General features: G+C 39.9%; 3 protein-coding genes across 3 annotated transcripts; 1 reads left to right on the top strand and 2 right to left on the bottom strand.

The window, feature by feature from the left end:
* Positions 1-1,156: 1,156 nt before the first annotated feature.
* On the top strand, positions 1,157-2,593 carry LOC115633991 (putative mediator of RNA polymerase II transcription subunit 26). Its single transcript, XM_030531514.1, has 4 exons — positions 1,157-1,301; positions 1,365-1,625; positions 1,716-1,968; positions 2,022-2,593. The coding sequence occupies exons 1-4, from the start codon at positions 1,278-1,280 to the stop codon at positions 2,573-2,575; spliced, it is 1,092 nt and encodes a 363-aa protein (XP_030387374.1). The 5' UTR covers positions 1,157-1,277; the 3' UTR covers positions 2,576-2,593.
* Positions 2,594-4,377: 1,784 nt separating this feature from the next.
* On the bottom strand, positions 4,378-8,714 carry LOC115628565 (glycine-rich cell wall structural protein). The gene is made up of 3 exons (XM_030524732.1): positions 8,531-8,714; positions 5,747-6,407; positions 4,378-5,694 (listed from the first exon to the last, which is right to left on the bottom strand). The coding sequence occupies exons 1-3, from the start codon at positions 8,543-8,545 to the stop codon at positions 4,679-4,681; spliced, it is 1,692 nt and encodes a 563-aa protein (XP_030380592.1). The 5' UTR covers positions 8,546-8,714; the 3' UTR covers positions 4,378-4,678.
* A 3,796-nt stretch (positions 8,715-12,510) lies between these two features.
* On the bottom strand, positions 12,511-13,456 carry LOC115626215 (troponin C). The gene is made up of 4 exons (XM_030521514.1): positions 13,385-13,456; positions 13,130-13,304; positions 12,795-13,046; positions 12,511-12,624 (listed from the first exon to the last, which is right to left on the bottom strand). Exons 1-4 carry the CDS (start codon positions 13,394-13,396, stop codon positions 12,596-12,598), a joined length of 468 nt encoding a protein of 155 aa, XP_030377374.1. The 5' UTR covers positions 13,397-13,456; the 3' UTR covers positions 12,511-12,595.
* Positions 13,457-21,032: the final 7,576 nt, after the last annotated feature.

The following is a 21,032-nucleotide window of genomic DNA, read 5'->3' as shown; positions in this document are numbered from 1 at the left end:
ATTTATGTACTAATTATAGGAGCAACAGATGACAAATCTGAATAAAACCATTAACACAGGCATAAAATAGAGGCAATGCAATAAAAAATGACTTATTGCGAACATAAGGGGCACAGACAACGCCTTAGCATCGAGCATGAGCAACATGACGCATGACTAAGTTGCTCATAGCGAACAACAATGGAACAACAATGCCTTGCATCTACGGGTACACAGCAAAAAACTCACAAGACGTCTGAGAGTGGCAGCCCGTAGATAGGGGTGCCTTTGATAAATGAACCTACCCTGCTGTCATAAAAATACTTCTCAATCCGCTGCATAAAGCCTTGACCAAAACAAAATCATATTACGTATACGCTGAGCCTACCCATGAAACGAGAATTGGCGCACAACCCCAAAAATCAGAAAACCAGCAAAGCCATCAACACATAACTCTTACAAACACCTCAATAGAATAAAGACAAGAGCTGGAGCAAAAACGCTTGCTTATTTGCATGAAGCAGCCGGCAAGGTGTGCGTATCCAAGAGATACGATACACACCAATACACTCATAGGAGTCTGATGTGTGTCATAAATAAATTTGCGCATCGGGAAAACAGCGGAAAAGCGGAACAGAAGCATTGCAACCATGAAGATAACAATCTGCAACATGCCCAGCTAACAAATTTGTTTGTCCTTCTGTCAATGGCCAATAAAAAGCCAATAAAGCTGCCAGCCGCAAACTTGTTAACACGAATTGTAAGCTGAAAATAAATTACATGTCGGCAAGTGGCTCAAGTGCCAGCAGCCAGCAGCCAGTAGCCATCAGCCAGCAGTCGACAAGTAACGACCAATGCCCAAGCGCCGCCAACAAGATCAAAATCAAGATCGCAACTGCGACGAGGGCAGTGTAGTTTATCTAACAGATACGGCCATGCTAGTGAGCACAGGAAGTGGCAAAGCTGCAGCCTCTGCTATTGGTACTGGGCGGTAGTTCTTATGATTGAGCTGCGCTTTAGGGCCCCAACCCCAATGCCTCGCTTTTGTTGCATATTCTAGACGCCGTATAAATAGAACTCGCGTGCTACGCTGCAGCTGCAGTCTTCGTGCGGCTTTCGTAAGTGCAAGTGTTTAGTGGCATCTCAAAAAGCAGACAGGCAGGCAGGCAACTAGCTGGCACTTCCCACAATCTGACGCGAAAGTGAAACATCAAATTTATCGAGCGTGAAATTTGAGAAGTACAAGTATTTTTCATTCGGAAAACAATTTATGAGCACGTCAGATTAGCGGCCCATAAATGAGCAGAGTGCGGCAGATGCGGGTAAACATGATTCCGCCTAATTGAGTCGGACAGAACAATTGCCTAAAGTGTTTGTGTGTTTAGTTTATAGATCTTTGCGTGCTTTGGCTGACATTCTTGAGTATTTGCAATGGCCAGATTCCCAATACGCCCTTTCAACAGACGCCGTTTCAACGGCGCCAACAACAGCAGCAATTGCAGCCTCAGCTGCGCCAGCAACTGCAACAGGTGCAGCAGCAACCACAACTACGTCAGCAAGGACTCTTTCCCGCACAAGCTAACGTCTTGAATCCCCTTAGCCCGCTGTCGGCGCAAATTGCACCGGTTTCTCCGTTGGGAGCTGTGGTAACCGTCTCCGGCTGCCAGCCAGATTCTACGTACTATTGACCTCGATCTCTCTCTCTCTCTCTCTCTCTCTCTCTCTCTCTCTTGCAGAATCCTTATCGCTACAATCAGTACAACCAGCAGAACTATGTGCCCATCACCGCCTATCAGAATGAGCTCAACCTCGATGGCAGTTTCTCCTATGGGTATTCCACTGCCGATGGCACAACGGCACAGGCACAGGGCTATGTCAAGAATCTAGGCTATGGCGAGGCTGTAGAGGCTCAGGTCATACAGGGCTCGTACTCGTACACCTCGCCCGAGGGCACGCCCATCACAGTGCGCTACATTGCCGATGAAAATGGTTTGCATTTGTTATACTGGATCTGCTCATCCAACTCATATCTTCCCTTGCAGGCTTTCGAGCTGAGGGCACGCACATTCCAGCGACGCCACAGTACCCTTCAGGCAGCCAGCCTTATCAACAGGGCGTGCTGAATCCAAACTTGAATCCCTATCAGACACCCTACCGACAATTCCCTCCACCCAGTACAGCTTATCGGCCATTGCCAGGACAGCAACTGCAATTGACGCCCCAACAGCAGCAGCAGCAGCAGCGTAACTTCCAACAACAAAGTTCTGGACAATTTCAGCCTGAGCAGCCATTTAATACCCTTAACTCGGGAAATCTGCCGGCGCAGTATGCTGGCCAGTTTGGACAATTTGGTCAGATCGGCGCTTTCGGCAGCAACTTGTCGCCACAGCAAGGACAACAAAACCTAACACAACAACAACAGCAACAGCAGCAACAACAACAGCAGCAGCAGCAACAACAGCAACAGCAAAACGATCAACAAAAGGAGCAACAACAGGCGTTGATAACACAACAGTTACGAGGACGTCCCAATCAGCTAGTGGATCCGTTCGCTTACAACCAATACAGACGTTTTAAGAAGTCATCCAAGAAGTGAAAGCGAAAATTAATTTTAAGCTCGCATCAGAAATACAAGTACTGTCACGAATTGAGTTTCTAGTTACTGACGAGTTAGTCGTTATAGTTGTGTTCAAAGGCATGAAATACATGCGGAAGAAAATCCAATTGTGTGTTTTATCTGAAATTAAAAAGGGATTCAACTGATTATCTCTTAAGACCGAACCATACACACATTATTCGACAATCTATAGCAAAACCAAAAAAGAAGAGATAATGCGCGCAAAGCAGATGAAATCCGAAATCCGACGGTTCGACTATGTCCCGTCATACTTAATCAGGGTAAGAAAATGTGTGTACTTTATGAAGTCGGACATGCTAGCTTCTTCGTGTTACATACATATTAATTAATATACCGATTATACCCGTCGAGTTCAATATAAAATACTGTGTTAAACGTGTTGGGCGTCAAATAAAAATAATTCAATTTGCAGTGTTTTAAGAACTTCGAAACGGCATCCAAATCATTATATGGTTTGGTTGTGTAAAAATTAAATAAATACCGTCAAATTTCGTAAAGCATACTTTTAGGGCTGGCATAATTCAGTCGTAAAATCTTACCATGTGGTAGCAGAAATTTACTATTTACCCACCTCGCGCAGTGGGTCAGCAGACGGATTTATCACTTAACATTCAATATTTGGATTTTCTTCTACTTTATAAACTCTTTTGTTGCAATCAATGAATTAAATATCTGTATTATAGCCCACAGCTGTTGTTGCTCCTTTGGCTCAACTCTGCACTGCACACACAGACACCCAAGGAGGCATAAGCGATCACAAAAATTTTTTGTGTTAATAAAATTTCGACAATTATTTCAATTTTAAAAATTTTTATAATTATTCTATTATTTTAATGTCGAAGCACCCGACCTTAGCTTTTCTACTTATTATTCAATAGACATAAAAGTCTATTCGGTATTATTTTCTTCCTAAAAAAAATCGAATAGTACTACTTTCAAATCTTTTAAAGCTCCATACTCTCCTGAGGTAGACAGCATTCTTATTTGTGTACTCAAATAGTGTTCCAGTTCCTTATAATTCAATTGGTTAATTTGTTGCGTGATTCTGCAGACAAGATGTTGGACAGACATGTCTATAAAATTTGTCTCATCATGCTCATGGAATATGTTTGTAACTATAACATGGGGTCTTTTGCGGTTCCTTTGGCGCGTATGTATGTAACTGATGGCCCTTTCCAATCTTTAGGTCCAAGGTACAAAGAGAGCGAATGTTACAGTCCAAAAACCCCGATTGGGGGTAATCAAGAAAGAGGTGTGTTGCCAAGGAACTAGAAGAATCTATAGCTTGGCTGATGGAAGCCCGTCCAAAATCAGGACTTCATCCAAATAGACTGACATACTCGTATATAAATTTGTGATTTAAAAATAGATATAGTCTATGTGGTATGAGATGCTTTCATTTAAATGATATGGTCCGATTTAGTTATAATTATATACGGGAACAGAGACAAATTTGGCTATGTCAGCTGTTTGATATACTAGCTAATCCGATTGGAAAAGTAGATGTTTTTTTTTATATTAAGAGTTTATAAGAAATCGCCACAAACATTTGACTGGGATAGGTTTAAGTACAAAGAAGTTATTATAACACCGACCAATAGTATGTATGGCATCTATTGATATAGTGGACAGATGAAAGGACTGAAGTTAAGAAATATGAAGCGAAACGCAGTATCATCGTGATTGACATTGTAAAATCCATTTCTGCTATTATTTATATCTACGTTGTAAAATATTTAAATTAATAGCAAACACTGTAATTAATGCATTTATAAGCACATTTGCAAATGTATTTCTAAAAATTTGGCCACATATACATATCATCAGGTTTTGTTTACAAATTTAGACTCCGTACTAAACAATCACTAGCCGTTGCGAATTATACAATTTTTGTTGAAATTTCCTTTAAACTAATTCGTTCGAAAATACATAGCTGCAATTAATTTCAACGACTCAGAACATTATTACAAGCTATACATAAAATAAATATATGAAGTAATGCCGTTATGCATTACAGATCTACGAGTATTTTTCGGTATCAAAAAGCTTCACTAATAATGCCTAATAGCTGTATCCGGTTTGTGGGTCAAATTCACCGTTTCCACGTCTGCCGCCCGCTGGGGGAGGAATGTACTGCGATCCGGGACCTCCTGCGCCACCGGCAGGCGCGCCTCCACGTCCACCACCTCCAGGACCACCTCCAAAACCTTGTGCACCGCCGCCACCGCGACCTCCTGCTGCTCCTCCGCCTCCACCCCTGCCAGCTCCACCACCAAATCCTGGAGCACCTCCTCCAAACCCTGGTGCACCACTGCCTCCGTGGCCTCCTCCAGCTCCAGCGCCTCCACCACCTCCTGCGCCTCCGCCTCCGCCTCCTCCTCCTGCGCCTCCTCCTCGGCCCGACCCAGCGCCAAAACCTGAACTTCCACCGCTTCCATACCCTCCAGGTGCACCACTACCTTGTCCCCCGCCACCTCCACGTCCTGCACCACCACCTCCAAATCCTGGAGCTCCACCGCCACCATATCCTCCACCTGAAGCACCTCCTTGACCCGCTCCACCGCCTCGACCCGCTCCGCCGCCAAATCCAGGGGAACCAGCGCCTCCGCCTTGTCCAGCCCCACCACCAAAACCTGGAGCTCCTCCACCTCCGTAACCTCCACCTTGTCCGGCACCTCCACCTTGTCCTGCACCTCCACCTTGTCCTGCACCTCCACCTCGACCCGCGCCGCCACCAAATCCTGGTGCACCACCACCACCGTATCCTCCACCACCACCAGATCCACCTCCTTGTCCCGCCCCGCCACCAAATCCTGGAGCTCCACCACCTCCAAAGCCTCCAGCTGAAGCACCTCCTTGTCCCGCACCTCCACCTCGTCCCGCGCCTCCACCGAACCCTGCTGCTCCACCTCCAACTCCTGAAGCTCCACTTCCACCGTAACCTCCACCTTGTCCTGCACCCCCACCTCTTCCGCCACCGCCTCCAAATCCTGATGCACCACCGCCACCATATCCTGCGCCACTACCGGAACCAGTTCCTTGTCCTGCACCATATCCAGGCCCACCTCCACCAAATCCTGCAAACATAAGTTAAGCTATGTGCTACCAATTGTTACTTTAATATCTTACCTCCACCGGGTGCAGTACCTGGACCACCGCTATATCCACCACCCGGAAGCGGCGAAATTCCCTGAGCCGCCAAAGCCTTTGCAATAGCCTCCGGTATGGGGGGAGGTGTAGGCAGCGCGTCACCCGAAGGTTGGAAGCCATTTTCATCTGCCGTATATGAGATCTCAACCAACTCTCCTTCAGGGTTAGTATAGGAATACGATCCCATCACCGATGGTATTTCGTTTTCAGAGCCTTTGTTCTTGACTGTGCCTTCTTCCTGCGCCTTAATACCATTGCCCGTTTCATAGCTAAAGCGGTAGTTGCCATCACCGTCATTTTCATTCACAAACGACAATATTGGAATTACTGGACCAGCAGGTTGTGCCGGTGCGGATGGTGGTCTCGAAGGTGCACCTCCACTTGGTGCGAAGCCTCCGCCAGGTGGCCCAATAGGTCTGCTAGGGCCGCCACCACCAGAAAATCCTCCCAAACCATTATTGCCACCTCCAAACCCACCACCACCGCCACCGCCGCCGCCTCCACCGCTGCCACCTGGACCCTGCAGTCCAGGGCCTCCACCGGCGCTCGCCGCACTAGCCGGCGGTGGCAGATATTTGTTGTCCAGCCGTGCTGATTGCGTTAGCGTAACCAGCATCGCCATCTTCACACACAGTAGTACCTGAAACATATAAGGTTATTCAAGAAGCATTACTAATGTGTGCAGTGTGCTCAGCGGTGCGAGCAAAGAAGTCTATAAAGTGGGACACCTACTCATTGAATTGGTTTGAAAACAAACAATATACCAGCAGAGAGAAACGGGTGACAACAACAAAAATTATACAAAAATTAAATTTAAAAATAAATAAATATCCTGCAGTAAGAAACAACAACAGTTGGTGTTTTATGTTCGTTTGCCAACAATCATAAAATCAATTACAATCAAGTACAATTTCTAGTTAGGTGTAGTGTCAATTTATTTTTCTGGCTTTACTACGAGTAGATCATATAAATCATGATGCAGTCGCGCTTTTCAAATTTCAATGTTGATGAATGAAATAGTGAATATATACTAGTATGTATATATGTATGTATGTAGGTATATACTGCGATCATGGTATAGTATTAACATTTTTGCTCTACGATCACGTTTTTGCTTTCTGTTAAATTATGGTTTATTGTTTTTGTGTTGGGGCAACGTTTATTCAAATAATAAGAGGCACTCTAATAAGACTAGTATCTTCATCTTTACAATACGAGCGCTGGTGACTGCCGCTTGCAACGAACTCTGATATTTGGTGGCGACATGCTACGCCTGGGTGTTCGAATTGGTTGTGGCAGCAACATTTGCTTTGCCGCGCAGCAGTCTGGCGACTGGCTGGCAGCGTGTGAATCTTCAAAGAGTGACACGACGATGATTATGTCTTGCAACTGAGGTAGAAGGTTAAGTAAGCGTAAGCCACTCGCAGAAGACAGCCAAATAAAGCACTTGAGTGTCAAGTTTAAGTTTAAAGCGTTTACTCGTTTGGCCATAAGCCTAACAGCTTCATCGAAGAGTTAGAAGCTTGCCAGTTGCCATTGTTTATGAGCTTCAAATGATGGGCTATTGTATCATAAAGTACGAGTATACTCAATGTGCACAGTACACAATATTCTCAATTAATTCTCTGACATTTAAAGCCCCTTAACGGCCACTTTGAGTCATCACGGCATGTACAGAGCTCGTGCATGTGTGCTAGGAATGCGCGGGTACGAGTAAGTGGTAGCGACGACCAACGCCTGCGCCCAGAGGCAGTTTGTCTGCTTTAGTTGTGGCTGGGATGTTGGTTAGGATTGTTTTCGAACAATAGTTCAAAGCATCTGGCCAAAGATGCTACAGTCAGTTTAGTTCGTGACCATATTACTTGTTCGACAGCAACTGCAACAACAGTTGCTGGTTGTTGTTGTTGGGGCAACCTGCCAATTGTTGCTTGACTGTGCTGTGACTTCTTGCCGCCGCTTAAGCGCTTGCTGTTTACTATATTTCGCAAGCCACCCAGCGACTTGTCGACTGCCACAGTGCTTTAAATTGAAGTAATTTAAAGTGGGCTCCGAATTGGGTCGCTGCATAATTTCAAATATTGGGTGATGATGCACTTTGACTGATTTCGCTGGGGGCGTGCACCACGACATCCAGCGAAGAGTTCTTGAGCAACTTTGCGTGTTGCGGCCGAAGATGCTGTTCAGATTATTCGTCAATGAGCTCGTTCACTCACGCTGCCAGACTTAATTTATGCGTTTTGGGTAAGCTCTTCTTCTACCGCAGTATTTTTTTGCCATTGTTGTTTTCGCTTCTGAAGTCATGCTTTGGACTTTGCGGCAACTCTGCCGCCGATGTTGCTCTCATATGCAAGAATGTGTTGTTGCGTGTAATGCTTGTTTGGGTTTTGGTTTTGAAATAACGAAATTCACACCTGAACTTTGCAGCCAATTAAAAAATGTTAAGCAGCGCCACCAATATTCCCTATTCTCTTCAAGGGATGGAACATAATGGCATTGGCTAGCTTAGCAGTTTCGGAGGGGGGCCTGTCCTGAAAATACTACTTAGTATATTTTATATTATTTTATTTTAAAGAACGGGAAGCAGACTAATTAATTAAGTTATATTCACAATAATGGCACTGGTTTCTTTTCATTTTTCTGTTAATATTTTGTTATTTTAACAGTTTTTCAATTTTTGTGAAAAGTATCTCTCCTACAGGCTGGCTAATTCACTTGTTTTAAATCATCATTAAATTTAATTTCCATTTTTACCCGTAAACTCACCAAACTATAATTCATTTCTGATGTCTGATGTGAAATGCGATTAAGAGTCAGGAAAGTACAATATTTTCACACACGCACACAAACACAAACACGAGCCGCTTTTACAAATCCATGTGGCACTAATGATTAATCCTTCGCGATCCTTTGGGTCAAGCGCTGCCTGTTGTGTCTCGTCTATTGTCACAGAACCTATGTGCCGACCGCAGTTCAAGCTCTCCAGCTTTTATACAAAAATATTGTACAACGAGGTTGTTTGGCGCCAAATGCAATCAAATGGAATGGAATGAAAGAAAATGATGCCAAGTCGCTGTGCTGAGCGCAACCGGCTGCCACGCTGAGATTTTGATACTTTATGGCATTTATTGCCATTGTGTGCATTGTTGTTGCGACGCTTCTTTTCAAAAACACAAACATTTTCGTGCTCCAAAGGGTGGCGGTGGCGGTGGCGGATGCTGCTCTCGTCCATGGTAGAACAGACACGGCATGCGATTGCGATTGCGCAGCTCGGTTATTCGGTGTTCGTCTTTTGTGACGTCACAATAATCATTGCAGTGCAACTTTTTATTATTGGCACGCAGTTGGATTTAAAAATGTCACTATCTGGCGAATGCGTAGTGTGTAATTGTGAAAATTCTATTAATTAGCAAAAGATATTAGGCGGCCGCTTTTAGCTAAGCAGAATTTTGCTCCAGAGACAACAAGTTATCACAACCTCAATAGGGGGATCAGAGTTTTCATGACGTACTCAGCAGTGAGCGTAAAAAAGTTGCAGACTTTGATGGCATACCGTGTTTGATATATCAGGGCTCTCTCCTGTTCATTGCTAGCTCCATGCGTCTCACTAACATACGCTCTCTTCTACTACGGGGTCTCGTACTCTCTAGTACTCGTACTTAGTTAGTGCAGTCGCATTACCATGCCTCGGCACTCGTAAATTGCAGCTCTTTCGAACGCTCCAATGCTTCAATGCTTCAACGCTCAGCGGATGGCTCATCTTTGCAGTTTTGCGATTGCATGATTGGAAAACAATTTTAATGTGCTTCCAATACGTGAACAATCGGCAATAAGATTCATTCATGCAGGCGTCTGTGGATTTCACAGCTTCATCGTGAGACGGATGTCTATAAATTTGACGTGTGTTGCAAAAATGTATCAACACTAATTAAGTAATTTACGCCCAGACTAAGCTATCTGAGTGGCCAATGCAGACATGGTGGCTGGGGGTCCGCTTTGATGCAGGTAAAGAGTAACATTTCTGCTTTTCCCACACCGACTACCCTGCCCGCCACTCTAGTATTTCCTTGTCAAATTTGACCTTTAGCTCAGTCCGCGTCCAGTTGTGGCAACAACAAAATCGTAATAGTAATAAATACCACTAATATCGACACCAAGTGGCCGCGGGCACTCGACAAATTGCGCAATTAAATTGCGCTGCCTATTTCTTCTTCTTCTCCGAAATATAGCAAAAAGGGCAGTTGTACCAAGAAACTGTTCACCTAAACAAAAATTAGGTATGTCTCCTTTCTATGGCCAAGTGCAAAATGCTTAACTATTTACTTTCAAGCAAAAAACATTTTCCAAATACGAGTAGTATGGTACTGTATGTATGTATGTATGTATGTGTGTGTGTGTGTGTATGTATATGCGCTGTGTTTATGTATCTTGTTTGGAAAATGCACATTGACATTTAAAAAGCCGCCACAACCTTAGAAAAAAATACCAAAGCATATGGCCTGCGCATTTGGAAAGGCAAAATCCATCTAAGACGAGCGATTTGAACATGTCGTCACCACTTGAGAGTGCATCATTGTCATCTTTAGAAAACTCAAATATTTTATTAATAAATAGAATACAAGTATTTTGTTAAATTTTGTCGTTTTGCATTATTAAAGAACAGTCAGAAGAAGGATTTTATTCATAAAAGTTATATTTAGCTTTTAACTCTAACGGTCTCTTTTAACCCTCCATGAAAATCCCCTCATCCTTTAAATATACTTGTAATCGTACAAATTGTAAGTTGCGAAAAAGTTGAGTAACAACATATAGAAAGAAAGTTGAGTAACAATATATATACAGTAAAATAAAACAAATTTTGCGTTCTAAATCAGGCATTCAGAAATAATGCCAATAGTAATCCTCACTTGAGAAAGTTTCATTCCAAAAAATCTTTTTTTTTTTTTAATACCTAGTAAAAATTTGTATGAAAATATTACTGAATATCCTACAAAAATGTATTCCTAAATGAAGAGCATTTAGGGTTTTTGGGCTTTGCTTAAATATATCACTCTTTTCTCAGTCCACAAGAGGGCCAATATTGAGTAAGCTTGCAACTACTTTTTAAAGTTCGAAATTCTAAATTGAAAGAGGTTTTTAAAATTCTAAAATACTTAGCAAAAGCCCATTTACGAACATTTTATTTAATCTCATATTTTTGGAAACTCAAAATGCTTCCGGGTGTTCATTTTACCCATGATAATGAATGATAGATTAGATTTTAAAGGTAAATATATATTAAAATTTCAATCGGGGTATATAAAACAATAAACAAGGTGTTATTTATAAACATATTGAAACCAAATTGCTTATTAACAAAGTTACCTGCTTTACTTGTTGGTCCCAAAAGCCTTGGAATATATGAGTTAATATGTATATAATGTTTTTAATAGAATATTTGATAGGGTAGTACTTATATTTTGCGGCCTATATAGGAATATATTTTTTTGTTTTGAAGCGAGAAAAGTCTAAATTTTCAGTTGATTTACATTTTAGTTGAAATGTCAAATTTTGTACACATTTTCCAATAACTACAGGACTTATAAAAAAACTACCTAATTATATTTCTGGGTATTAAAGCTCTTATGCTGCTTGAGACCTGTGCCCTCATACAAACGGACTGATAGATGTACATGGTCTAATCATACTGATCAAGGATATGTGCATATACTTGATAGAGTCTGCCACAGCTTCTTCTGTGTGTTACATACATTCGCACTAACCCAGTCTACCCCATTACCTTTTGGGTACAGGACATACAAATTAATAAACTAGTTGGTTAACTTTTTGTTATCCTAACTACTGAACAACCTAACTTAAAACTCAAAAGACATTTGAGTTGACTTCAATAAAATGCATTTAAAACATAAATAGATTTTACCTGTCGTTTTCATTTGATTTAACATTCTGTCCATTCTGTCAGCGAATCAAATCGAACACAATGCGAGTATTTGCCAGACGCCAACTATGCGTCTCGACTCAACACGATTTGCGGCAATCATGGCCAGCCATTGCCAACGTTGGCGTCACTTTACAGCTGCGCACCAAAACGCCAGCGAAGTGGTAAAGAATTTTGAATGCACTCGCACATACATATTCGCATATTTATGTACATATGCATAGAACTAAGAGGCTGCCTGACAAATATGCAGTGGCATGACTGTTTGTCCAACATTCGGCGTGCACTTGTGCGTATGCGTGATATACTCGTACGAACAGATTAATCATACGCCACGTTGGGTTTGCTGACGTGCGCCAATGAGTCGCATAAAGCCCGAAAATGTACGCCCACTATTTAGAAAGATACGTATGGATATCGAAAAGCTCAATTAGAGTTTTAATTTATGGCTGCTGACGTTAATTAACTGCGACCCATGAGTCACAGCCACACTCTCGTACACACACTCTGAAATGTTTGCCGCATGCTTGTTTGTTGGGTTTTTCTACAAACACTTGCATGCGCTTTCAATGCAACGGATGCTCCGACAGCTCGTAGTTCCTGTTTGTGGTGATTGCTACTAACCCAGGCTTATTTTTAGCACATCTGCTGTTACTTAATGCCTTTGGTGAGCGTCACAATAATCTGTTACTTTGCTTATAGAGAAGCGGGAAGCGATTCTAAGAAAGTGGAACATCCATTTTGAGTTAGGCAGCTAAGTGTATGGGTTTCAGCTTAGCTTAACTTAATTAAATAATTCAAATGTTGCTTTTGAGTGTGTAGCGAATCTCTTTCTTTATTAAAAAGTATGTGGTTGGGTATTAAGCTGTTTTGTTAGAGTGCTGCCGCAACGTCTATTCACCAGTCATCATTTCCATGAATTCTGTTAGAAAAATAAAGCAACGAAAAACAAATTAGAGCAGCACGTTTAACGTTTAAAAATAGCCACAGACAATGGGCTGAGCATAAATATACTCGTACTTGTATAAGAACATGTGCATATACACGTATCGAGCTATTTCATTTCATTGCCATTTGGTAGCCCATGCTTACCATCAAAATCAACGGTGCCAGAACCATCGGAATCGATTTCCTCAATCATTATGTCCAATTCCTCATTGGTCAGCTGGTCGTCCAGTTCACGCAAAATTTCACGCAGGCATGAGGTAGGAATGTAGCCATTGCCCTGTTTATCATACAAACGGAATGCTTCACGCAGCTCCTTCTGCATGGCTTCATCATCCTCCTCCACAATGAATTTGGCAGCGAGCTGCACGAATTCCTCGAATTCCAGGCGGCCAGACTCTATTAAGTTAAAATGCCATTCAGACAGGATTCATATGATTTGAGCTGCAAGAATTGTGTTTAAGCATGACTCCAAAACTTACTGTCCTCATCAACTTCATCGATAAGTTCTTCCAGGATCTTCTTATCGAAGGGCTGGCCCATAAGACGCAGAATATCTGCGACCATTTCTGTTGGGATGCTGCCAGTTTTTTGGTGATCAAAGCTGTTGAACGCCTTCTGGAGCACGGCAATTTGCTCAGGTGTCAGATCATCGTCCTGCAAGATGTGCAATAAATCGCATTGTTAACGCTCCCGATGCAACAGGTAACCCATCCACTGGGCAAGTGTTAACTCACAATTACGTCCATGTTTACTTCGCCTGCGATTCGTTCTTCACCAGAGAGACCACCGTCAACGACTGCCGCCTCCAAGTGCGCTGCCCAATTCACTAGGTCCCCCAAGTGCTTCCTTACTCTTTGATAAGCTACATGAATGCCACAACACATGAAAAACACACACACACACACACAAAGCCACACACATAAACACACATACACTCACGTTATCAACACCCACATGCACGTATGGACCAATGCTACGTCGCCGAGGCGCTACATTCCAAAAGTAACAAGCTAATTTATGGCTTTCAGCAGCATTTCGAAAATAAAACCAAAACCAAATATACACACAACAAACAGGCAACAACTATAAGGCCACGAAAAATTCTAAAAATTTTATTTCACTTTTGAAAAACACTGTAAAGCCATTGAGCATTGCCTGCGTTTACTGTATCGGCCGCAAGAGTACCCGCAGCCAGCAAGATCGGTACGAATTTTTTGTAGTGGTTTGCTAAGCTTAACGTGAAGAAAATCTAATATTTTTATATGGCACTGCGAGAAATTAAATTCGGCAATGGATTTATATATATACCACAGTATGAAACTATTTTTACGTTAATAAACTCGTGGAGCGACAAATCGTGCACAACTAGATTGAAACAACTAGAGGTTTATTTGACAATCCCCAGACTAGAAATTCTCCTATAATTTATGAGGCTGACTGTCGGACGCCTATATTGACGAATCGCGGCACACCGATCAGGAAATTATTTACTTTAAGTGCTTGTGCTTTTAAATTTAAAAAAGACCCATTCGTGGAAATATGTATATTCTCCAAAGTTATATTAAGTATAGCAAGGCACAGAGGAGACTATTGACCAACATTTGTCGTAAAGTGTCTTTTAAACTAACAACAAAGAGAAACTTTCTTGCAGTGTATGTGGCACGCGTTTATATTCGTTTGCTGCTGGCACAAATCACTGCGCTGGTGGTCCAGAAATAAGTTGTGCAAATCAATCAGAAATTACAATTGATTTGATTTTACGGTCAATTAATATAAGCATAAATTAATATGCTTCGCCACACACAATCATCTAGAAACCACACACTGTCGCCAAGCTCCAAGCTCCCCAAGCAAAACGCCCACATTGCCATGGAAAATTTAAAGCAAGACAGCAAACATTTTATAAACGATTCGAATATTATTGTCTTTTGCGCTTCGCTTCCTTTACGTACGCAATCATACTATATATCTAGTTTGTATACTATATCTCTAAATGAATTCAGAATTTCTGTATAATTGTTTTATATTATGAGCAATCTGATCACTTTTGTATAAACATACTCGTAAGTGATTTATATTTGCCATTAGGTTTACTTAAGACTCTGAGTGTGTGAGTTCGTTTGTGTGTGTGTGGGTGTATGGAAATATACATAGGTATGTGCATTTTAGATTTATGAATTCAAATTTGTTGGGGTTGTTCGTTGGTCATGTTTTGCGAGCGTGTAGCCTTAAACAAAACAAAAAAAAAAGAATGATCAAAATAGATAATGCCAAAAGTTTTGACGTCACGTTGACACATTGTCCGACTGTTTGTTTTGTGTGTGCTACGAGAATAAATTGATTAGTTTCTGAAATATTATACTAATAGTGTTGTTTGTGTGTCATAAATGTATTAATTCTTGTCAGCAACTGAGTAATTTTGAATGTTTTATGAAAAATTAAGGAAATATTTCTTCCTCCCACTTCCCTTTTGTACACGTACTTGTAAAAATGTTAGTGGGTCGAGCGTAAAGTTTGCATTTTGTTTTTTTTTTTTTTAACTACTCTACAACTTTCTTGGGCATTTGGACATTTATTTTGTAGCAGGTATGGCACCGGCAGAGAAAACTTGTTTGATAGACAGCAATGACATCAGTTTGACATTTTGACATGACAGTGGAAATTAGCTTGCGTTTACATTTTGTCAATATTTTCATGTTGAGCTTTCAATGCAATTAGCCACTACGCATCTCAGAAAATCAGAACAAGCAAGACCGATCACAGAAACGACTATAAACTCAATGCTATTATGACATTTGGCAGAGACGCGTGGAAGGCGAGACACAGCCACGGCACGGCCGCCATGGACAGCAGAGACCGCTAATCAGGGAGGGCGCCGACACTAACCTTGGGCGCCAACATCTCAACATCTCAACCGATCAACTATCGCAGCCTAGACCACTTATATGTGTCGATGCTTCTCATCAGAAGCGGCGAGTGACTTGGCTTGGCTTCGCTTGGCGTGCTCGCATTTTTCATTGCGGCAATTGATGGCAAAATCGGCATTCACTTTGCAAGTGCCGCAAATTTGCCAGTCGTTATAATTGCAGTGGCATATGCTAAATATAAACCTCATCGCTGTCAAAGGCTATAAAAATTAACATTTACATTCGAAATTATAGTACGTGTATGAAGACAATAAAAAAGCCTGTACTATACTAAAGAGCTGAGACCTCAGACGAGGGATGAGAGGGACTTGGGGATGTTGATAGATGCTCTTAAAGATGAAGCCAAGCGCTGAGATCATGTGAATTGATATCAGGTAGTATGTACTGGTAAATGTCTCTGTCGCCTCCACCGATTGTGCGCTCTCCGAACCTGACAGTATCGTCTCAGATCTGTAGCATATCACGAGCAAATGGCAGAATTGCGATTTCCAACCAAGTGCGCACAAAATCAACATCTTCACAGCCTCTTACATAGCTCAAAGTTATAAATGATGCATTATGAATTGAAATCCCATTGCACTGACAACACGGACAAACTTGCATGCTTCAACGCCTATATGGGAAATAAAGAAAAATACTGTACCTTGTGAAGTACTTGTATGTGTTTTCGGGTGAGAAAAGTTTTTGTCTCAATTCGCTTCTGTCTTCAACAATCAATGCAAGGCACTTGTCATGAACATGCGACTTTTGTTCTTCAAGTCTGTGGATTGTTTAATCAGTTACCCAAATGATCAGAATTTGTATACCCTGTACCCCTGATGAGTGAAGTAAATAATAAAAAATAATTAGTGTAAATCTGTATAACAACAAAAACATGTAGACTTTTTTCTTATGTAGGTTTTCGGTGCGGTTTACGGCTCTAAATAAAATTAAAATCTAAATTTCTTTTTAAAATTATCTTTTAAGTATTTCTAAGCTTCTTCTCTCTGTTAAGCTGAAGGGCAAATAATATTCCCCAGGGTCGGAAGCGTTAATTAGATATGCTTAGGCGTTTCTAGCTTATAAGATGCTTTTTATAATTTTTATGTACTATTTCCTATGTCGACAGTCAATGTTTGTGGACATGAATATATAAATAAAATAAAATAAAAATCAATAGATGCTACATACCCTATAGCAGTATGAGCTAGACCACTATACCCATATCCGTCTGCCCGTTCATCATTCGTCATGTAAATGTAAGAGCTTGGTTGATCTCCCACTCCCCAGTTAGTGTTATTAATAAACCCTTCGTAACTCTACGAATTCACAAACTTTGACTATTAGAAACTGTTAGCACTTATAGGCCTCTTGAATTGAAACTTTATGGCACGAATCATTAATATGGCAGCAACATTATATGCATAGTTTACCTATTTTTAAGAAAAACATAACTATCAAATATCCTTAGCTACATAATATAGTGCAATCATTTTTTTTTAAACATCAGAATGGGTCACAAAAACTTATGATTTTTGCAGCAATCGGCCGTATGATAGCTATATAACACAATAAGGCGATCATACATGTCCGACAAAAAAACTTCCTGCATTCGGTCGCGAGGCACTACTTGAGTTATAGTTTTATGATTTTTCTTAAAGTCTCTTCGATTTTCCTTCATGTTCATAAATTGCAGTGGCAATTGATCTCTACACTAAAAAATATACTTTTTTTAGCGAGAAAATAAATAGATAATAATCAAATTGTACTTGTAAGTATTAGCCTAAAGACGAGAACTGAAATACATGTTAATACTTGTATATTTAATTACTAAGAATAGAACCAATACCCAACGTTGTTCTTAACCGTCAAGTATTGGCTTAAATTCATTCAAATTAAATTGTATTTGAAGTACTTGTATGTATTCGTATATGTATTTTTTATTAATTTGGCTTAAGTGTTGAAATGAATTGATAGATCTGCCTAAAAGTATGCTATGCTTATGTACTTATTTCATATGTAAGCAACAAACAGCGGAGTGGTCTGCATCATTTTGTATAAGTTGAAGTTGTTGTAAATAATAACAGTATATTTAAAGTTTTACATTTATAAAAAATAAAAAAAGGTCTCCATCAATTCGCCAAACGGTCAGATAATCATAACAAGAAATGACTTGATTTAGATTCTGTTTTGAAAAACTTTAACAGCAAAGGGCATGTGTAGTTATAGGCTTTTCTATAACTAATAATAGGCAAGAATTAATATTCAACGGTACAAAATTGTTCGAATTAAAAATGCTATTTATTTATAAGTGCTTGGTTGCGATTCAAATAGTACAAGTTCGTTATTAAGAGACGAAAAACAAACTTATGTAAATGTTAATTGCCGAAATGCAATTCAATTTATTAAACAATTGCCGAAGTGCATTTGTAATGTAAAAATTGGTCTAGTAGACGGAAACTAGGGTTTGCCGTACCCACACAAGCGAGCAACGAACGATGCGATTTGACAGTTGGTTAACAAGTAAAAGTAAGATTCGGCCGCTGCAGCAGTGCAGAGCCTTGGGCAAAAATTATAGCAAATTAAGAAAAATGCGTAAGGAAAAATAGGAATTTGAGCGACAAAGCAAACAATGAGTTAAGTTTACGTTAAATGGCTCAACTTGCTGCACAGAGCAAGATTACAAATTGAGTGATTTTGTGATCGAATTAAAAAAATGTATCTATGATGAATTGTTGCCTTTTGGCTGTGGCGACTGCATAACCAAACAGGGCACAAATTTAACCATAAAATCATCTTCACCAATTGATAAAATGTCTCTAATGGAAGATTATTTTATTTTCAGTTTTCGTGGTAAGCTCCACTAATGTTGTTGTTACTATTTTTGTTCCTCAGTCTCTCAATAGTTTTTTGGAATTGATAACATTTCACAAAAGCGATTCCTTTCATTTGATGGCAAGTTTACGTTGGGAAGGACCATAACTGTCCAATGTAATATAAAAATATCCATTATTTGTCGAGTTAATCGATATTTCTTTTGGGGTACATATTCAACATAACTGGAGCATCTCGGCCTTGAACTATTATTAAAATACATAAAAAATGTTTCACTTCGCATATGCAGCATAAACATAAAACAAAATTATATTAAAAAGTTGGAGACAACTACGTACACCTCGCGATTAGATGAATAACAATACATGAATAATCCTAGTCGTGGTATTCTTGGTGCCAAATAATTATAGCACACAATAACAGCAAACTCACTTGTAAATTATACTTATATGAGTATAAGAACAATAGTTTAGATTTTTGGCGGAAATGCGCACACAATTTTTCCTTAAGCCAGCAAAAGATTTTGCACCACCATTTTTAAAAATGTATTTAATCAATCGCCATCAATAAGAGCAAAAATGTATGCTTTGGCCGGTTTTCTAAATTTAAGAAAAGTGATGAAATTTATGAAAAATATTACATAATAGAATATGGTGTTAAAATGAATAAATATTTTCTAAAATCTAGATAATATGTATTTGTTTAGCTTAGCTCATATTAGTTAGAACTCAACCAAAAATATTAACATGTTTATTGAAAATTTGCCGTACTTACTTGTTATTTCTTGCGCTTTCCTAAACTGTTTTTTTTTTAGGTTCATCACTGAACAATATGTCGGTCTAACAACTAGTTTCTTTCGCAAAAGGTTAATGCCTTAACACCCATACTGATTTAACAACCAGCTGTCTAGTGGGAAGTACACCGTGCCTTTTTTCCGATAAAAAGGCAGTTTTTTAAGCTGTTGTGCTAAAATGTTAAATTACATAATTTCGCACCTATGTTTATGGGTAAGCATGTATGTATATTTGAGGCAATAATGAAGCTACAAACAAAACGAATTAATTATAACCTTATGCAAATATCAAAACAACAAGCATAGGTCCACAGCTGACCACAAACAAAAAGTACAAAATTTGAATTTTTAATTTGAAATCTAGACAAGTTGGTTTTGAGAAAAAGACAAGCTTCGCAGATCGTTCACAACAACAGTGCTTTCAAAATATATATAGTACAAGGTATACTCTAACATTCGCAAAATTAAGTTTTTATAATATCGCGAGTTTTCAAACTCATGCCAATGGTGGTTCAGAATTTAATTTTTATAATTCTACCTATACCATATATGTCCTCCGACTTCAATATTCAATAACATTCCATGTACAAAACCCACTCTTAATCAATTTAATTTTTAATAATTCAAAAAATTAGTAAGTAACACCCTTTCGAACAGTGATTGATAGGCGGTCCGACCTTCATTAACAGTTATATCGCATTAGATTTGGAACATCTTAAGTCGATGCAGCTCTACTGCAAGTCTCATTTTATTGGTTTGAGAATATACTTGGATGATTACTTTGATTGTACATATATATGATGTATATTTGGGCTCCAAACTGAACTACCAAAAACATAATACCCCTTAAGTTATAGGAGAGAGCATGCAAAAGCGTATGAAAACATAAAAGCAGTTGCCCGAAGAAAAGCAAGCGCTAAAATTCACTGAATTGTCAAAATATATGAATATGTATGCCTTATAATTAACAAGCTTCGGCCAATGTGAAAACCAAATCTTCATAGGAACAGTGAAGGCCATTTCGAGCTCTGATGAACTGTAATGAAATCGAAAATCAGGCCACTTTCGCTTTTAGCTTCGTCTCGGCCCAGAGTGCGCTCAAGTTCAATGCACCGTTAGTCGCGCCACAAAAGTCGGTCAACAAAAGCAAATAACCCAGTTATGGCCGAGCGGCAAAGCGCGATTTATTGTCAGCTGCACAGGTAACGCCGCCTGATTTACGTTATAACCTAAGGCGACGATAGAAACAGCAGTCGCAAATACAAGATCAACGTCGTCGGCATTTAAAAATGTATTTTCGGTGATTTGTATATAAATATGTGTATATCTTGAATTTTTGGGAGGTTTTTCGACTTCATTTGCATGGCTGCGCATAAATTGGCCCGAAACGAGTTTATTTATGCTCTCTGCCTCATTAATATGTTGTTATCCGTTGCTTTGAATTTAGTTGATTTGCATTAAGTTTGAGGGAACGAATATATTAATAATGCGAAAGAAACAAGTACCCGACAGAGAAAAATGGCATACAGTGGCGCACGCGGAAGATGAGCGTACGTTGTTCATATTTATTTATTTATTTATTTATTTATAATTATAATTGCAGATAAAAAGAAATATTTACCTAAGCGATGCCGGGAATTGGCGCTATGCGCGAATAAGGCATTACTATATTGAACTACTATATTTAATTAGTCTGTTTCATGCAAAAATATTACTTAAGCAATGGCCAGACAATCAAACAATTGCACAAAAATTTGCGTTTTTTAACGGGGAGTGCAATAAACATTTAAAGCAAAATCTACCTGCACCCGATTGGTAAAACGAAATACCACTTACGTGCAAATGTAT

This window comes from Scaptodrosophila lebanonensis, unplaced genomic scaffold (genome assembly GCF_003285725.1).
Source record: "Scaptodrosophila lebanonensis strain 11010-0011.00,11010-0021.00 unplaced genomic scaffold, SlebRS2 tig00000001-arrow-pilon, whole genome shotgun sequence".
Classification (NCBI taxonomy): domain Eukaryota; kingdom Metazoa; phylum Arthropoda; class Insecta; order Diptera; family Drosophilidae; genus Scaptodrosophila; species Scaptodrosophila lebanonensis.
Note: the sequence above shows the minus strand (reverse complement) of the source record. Positions and strands in the feature narration are given on the sequence as shown.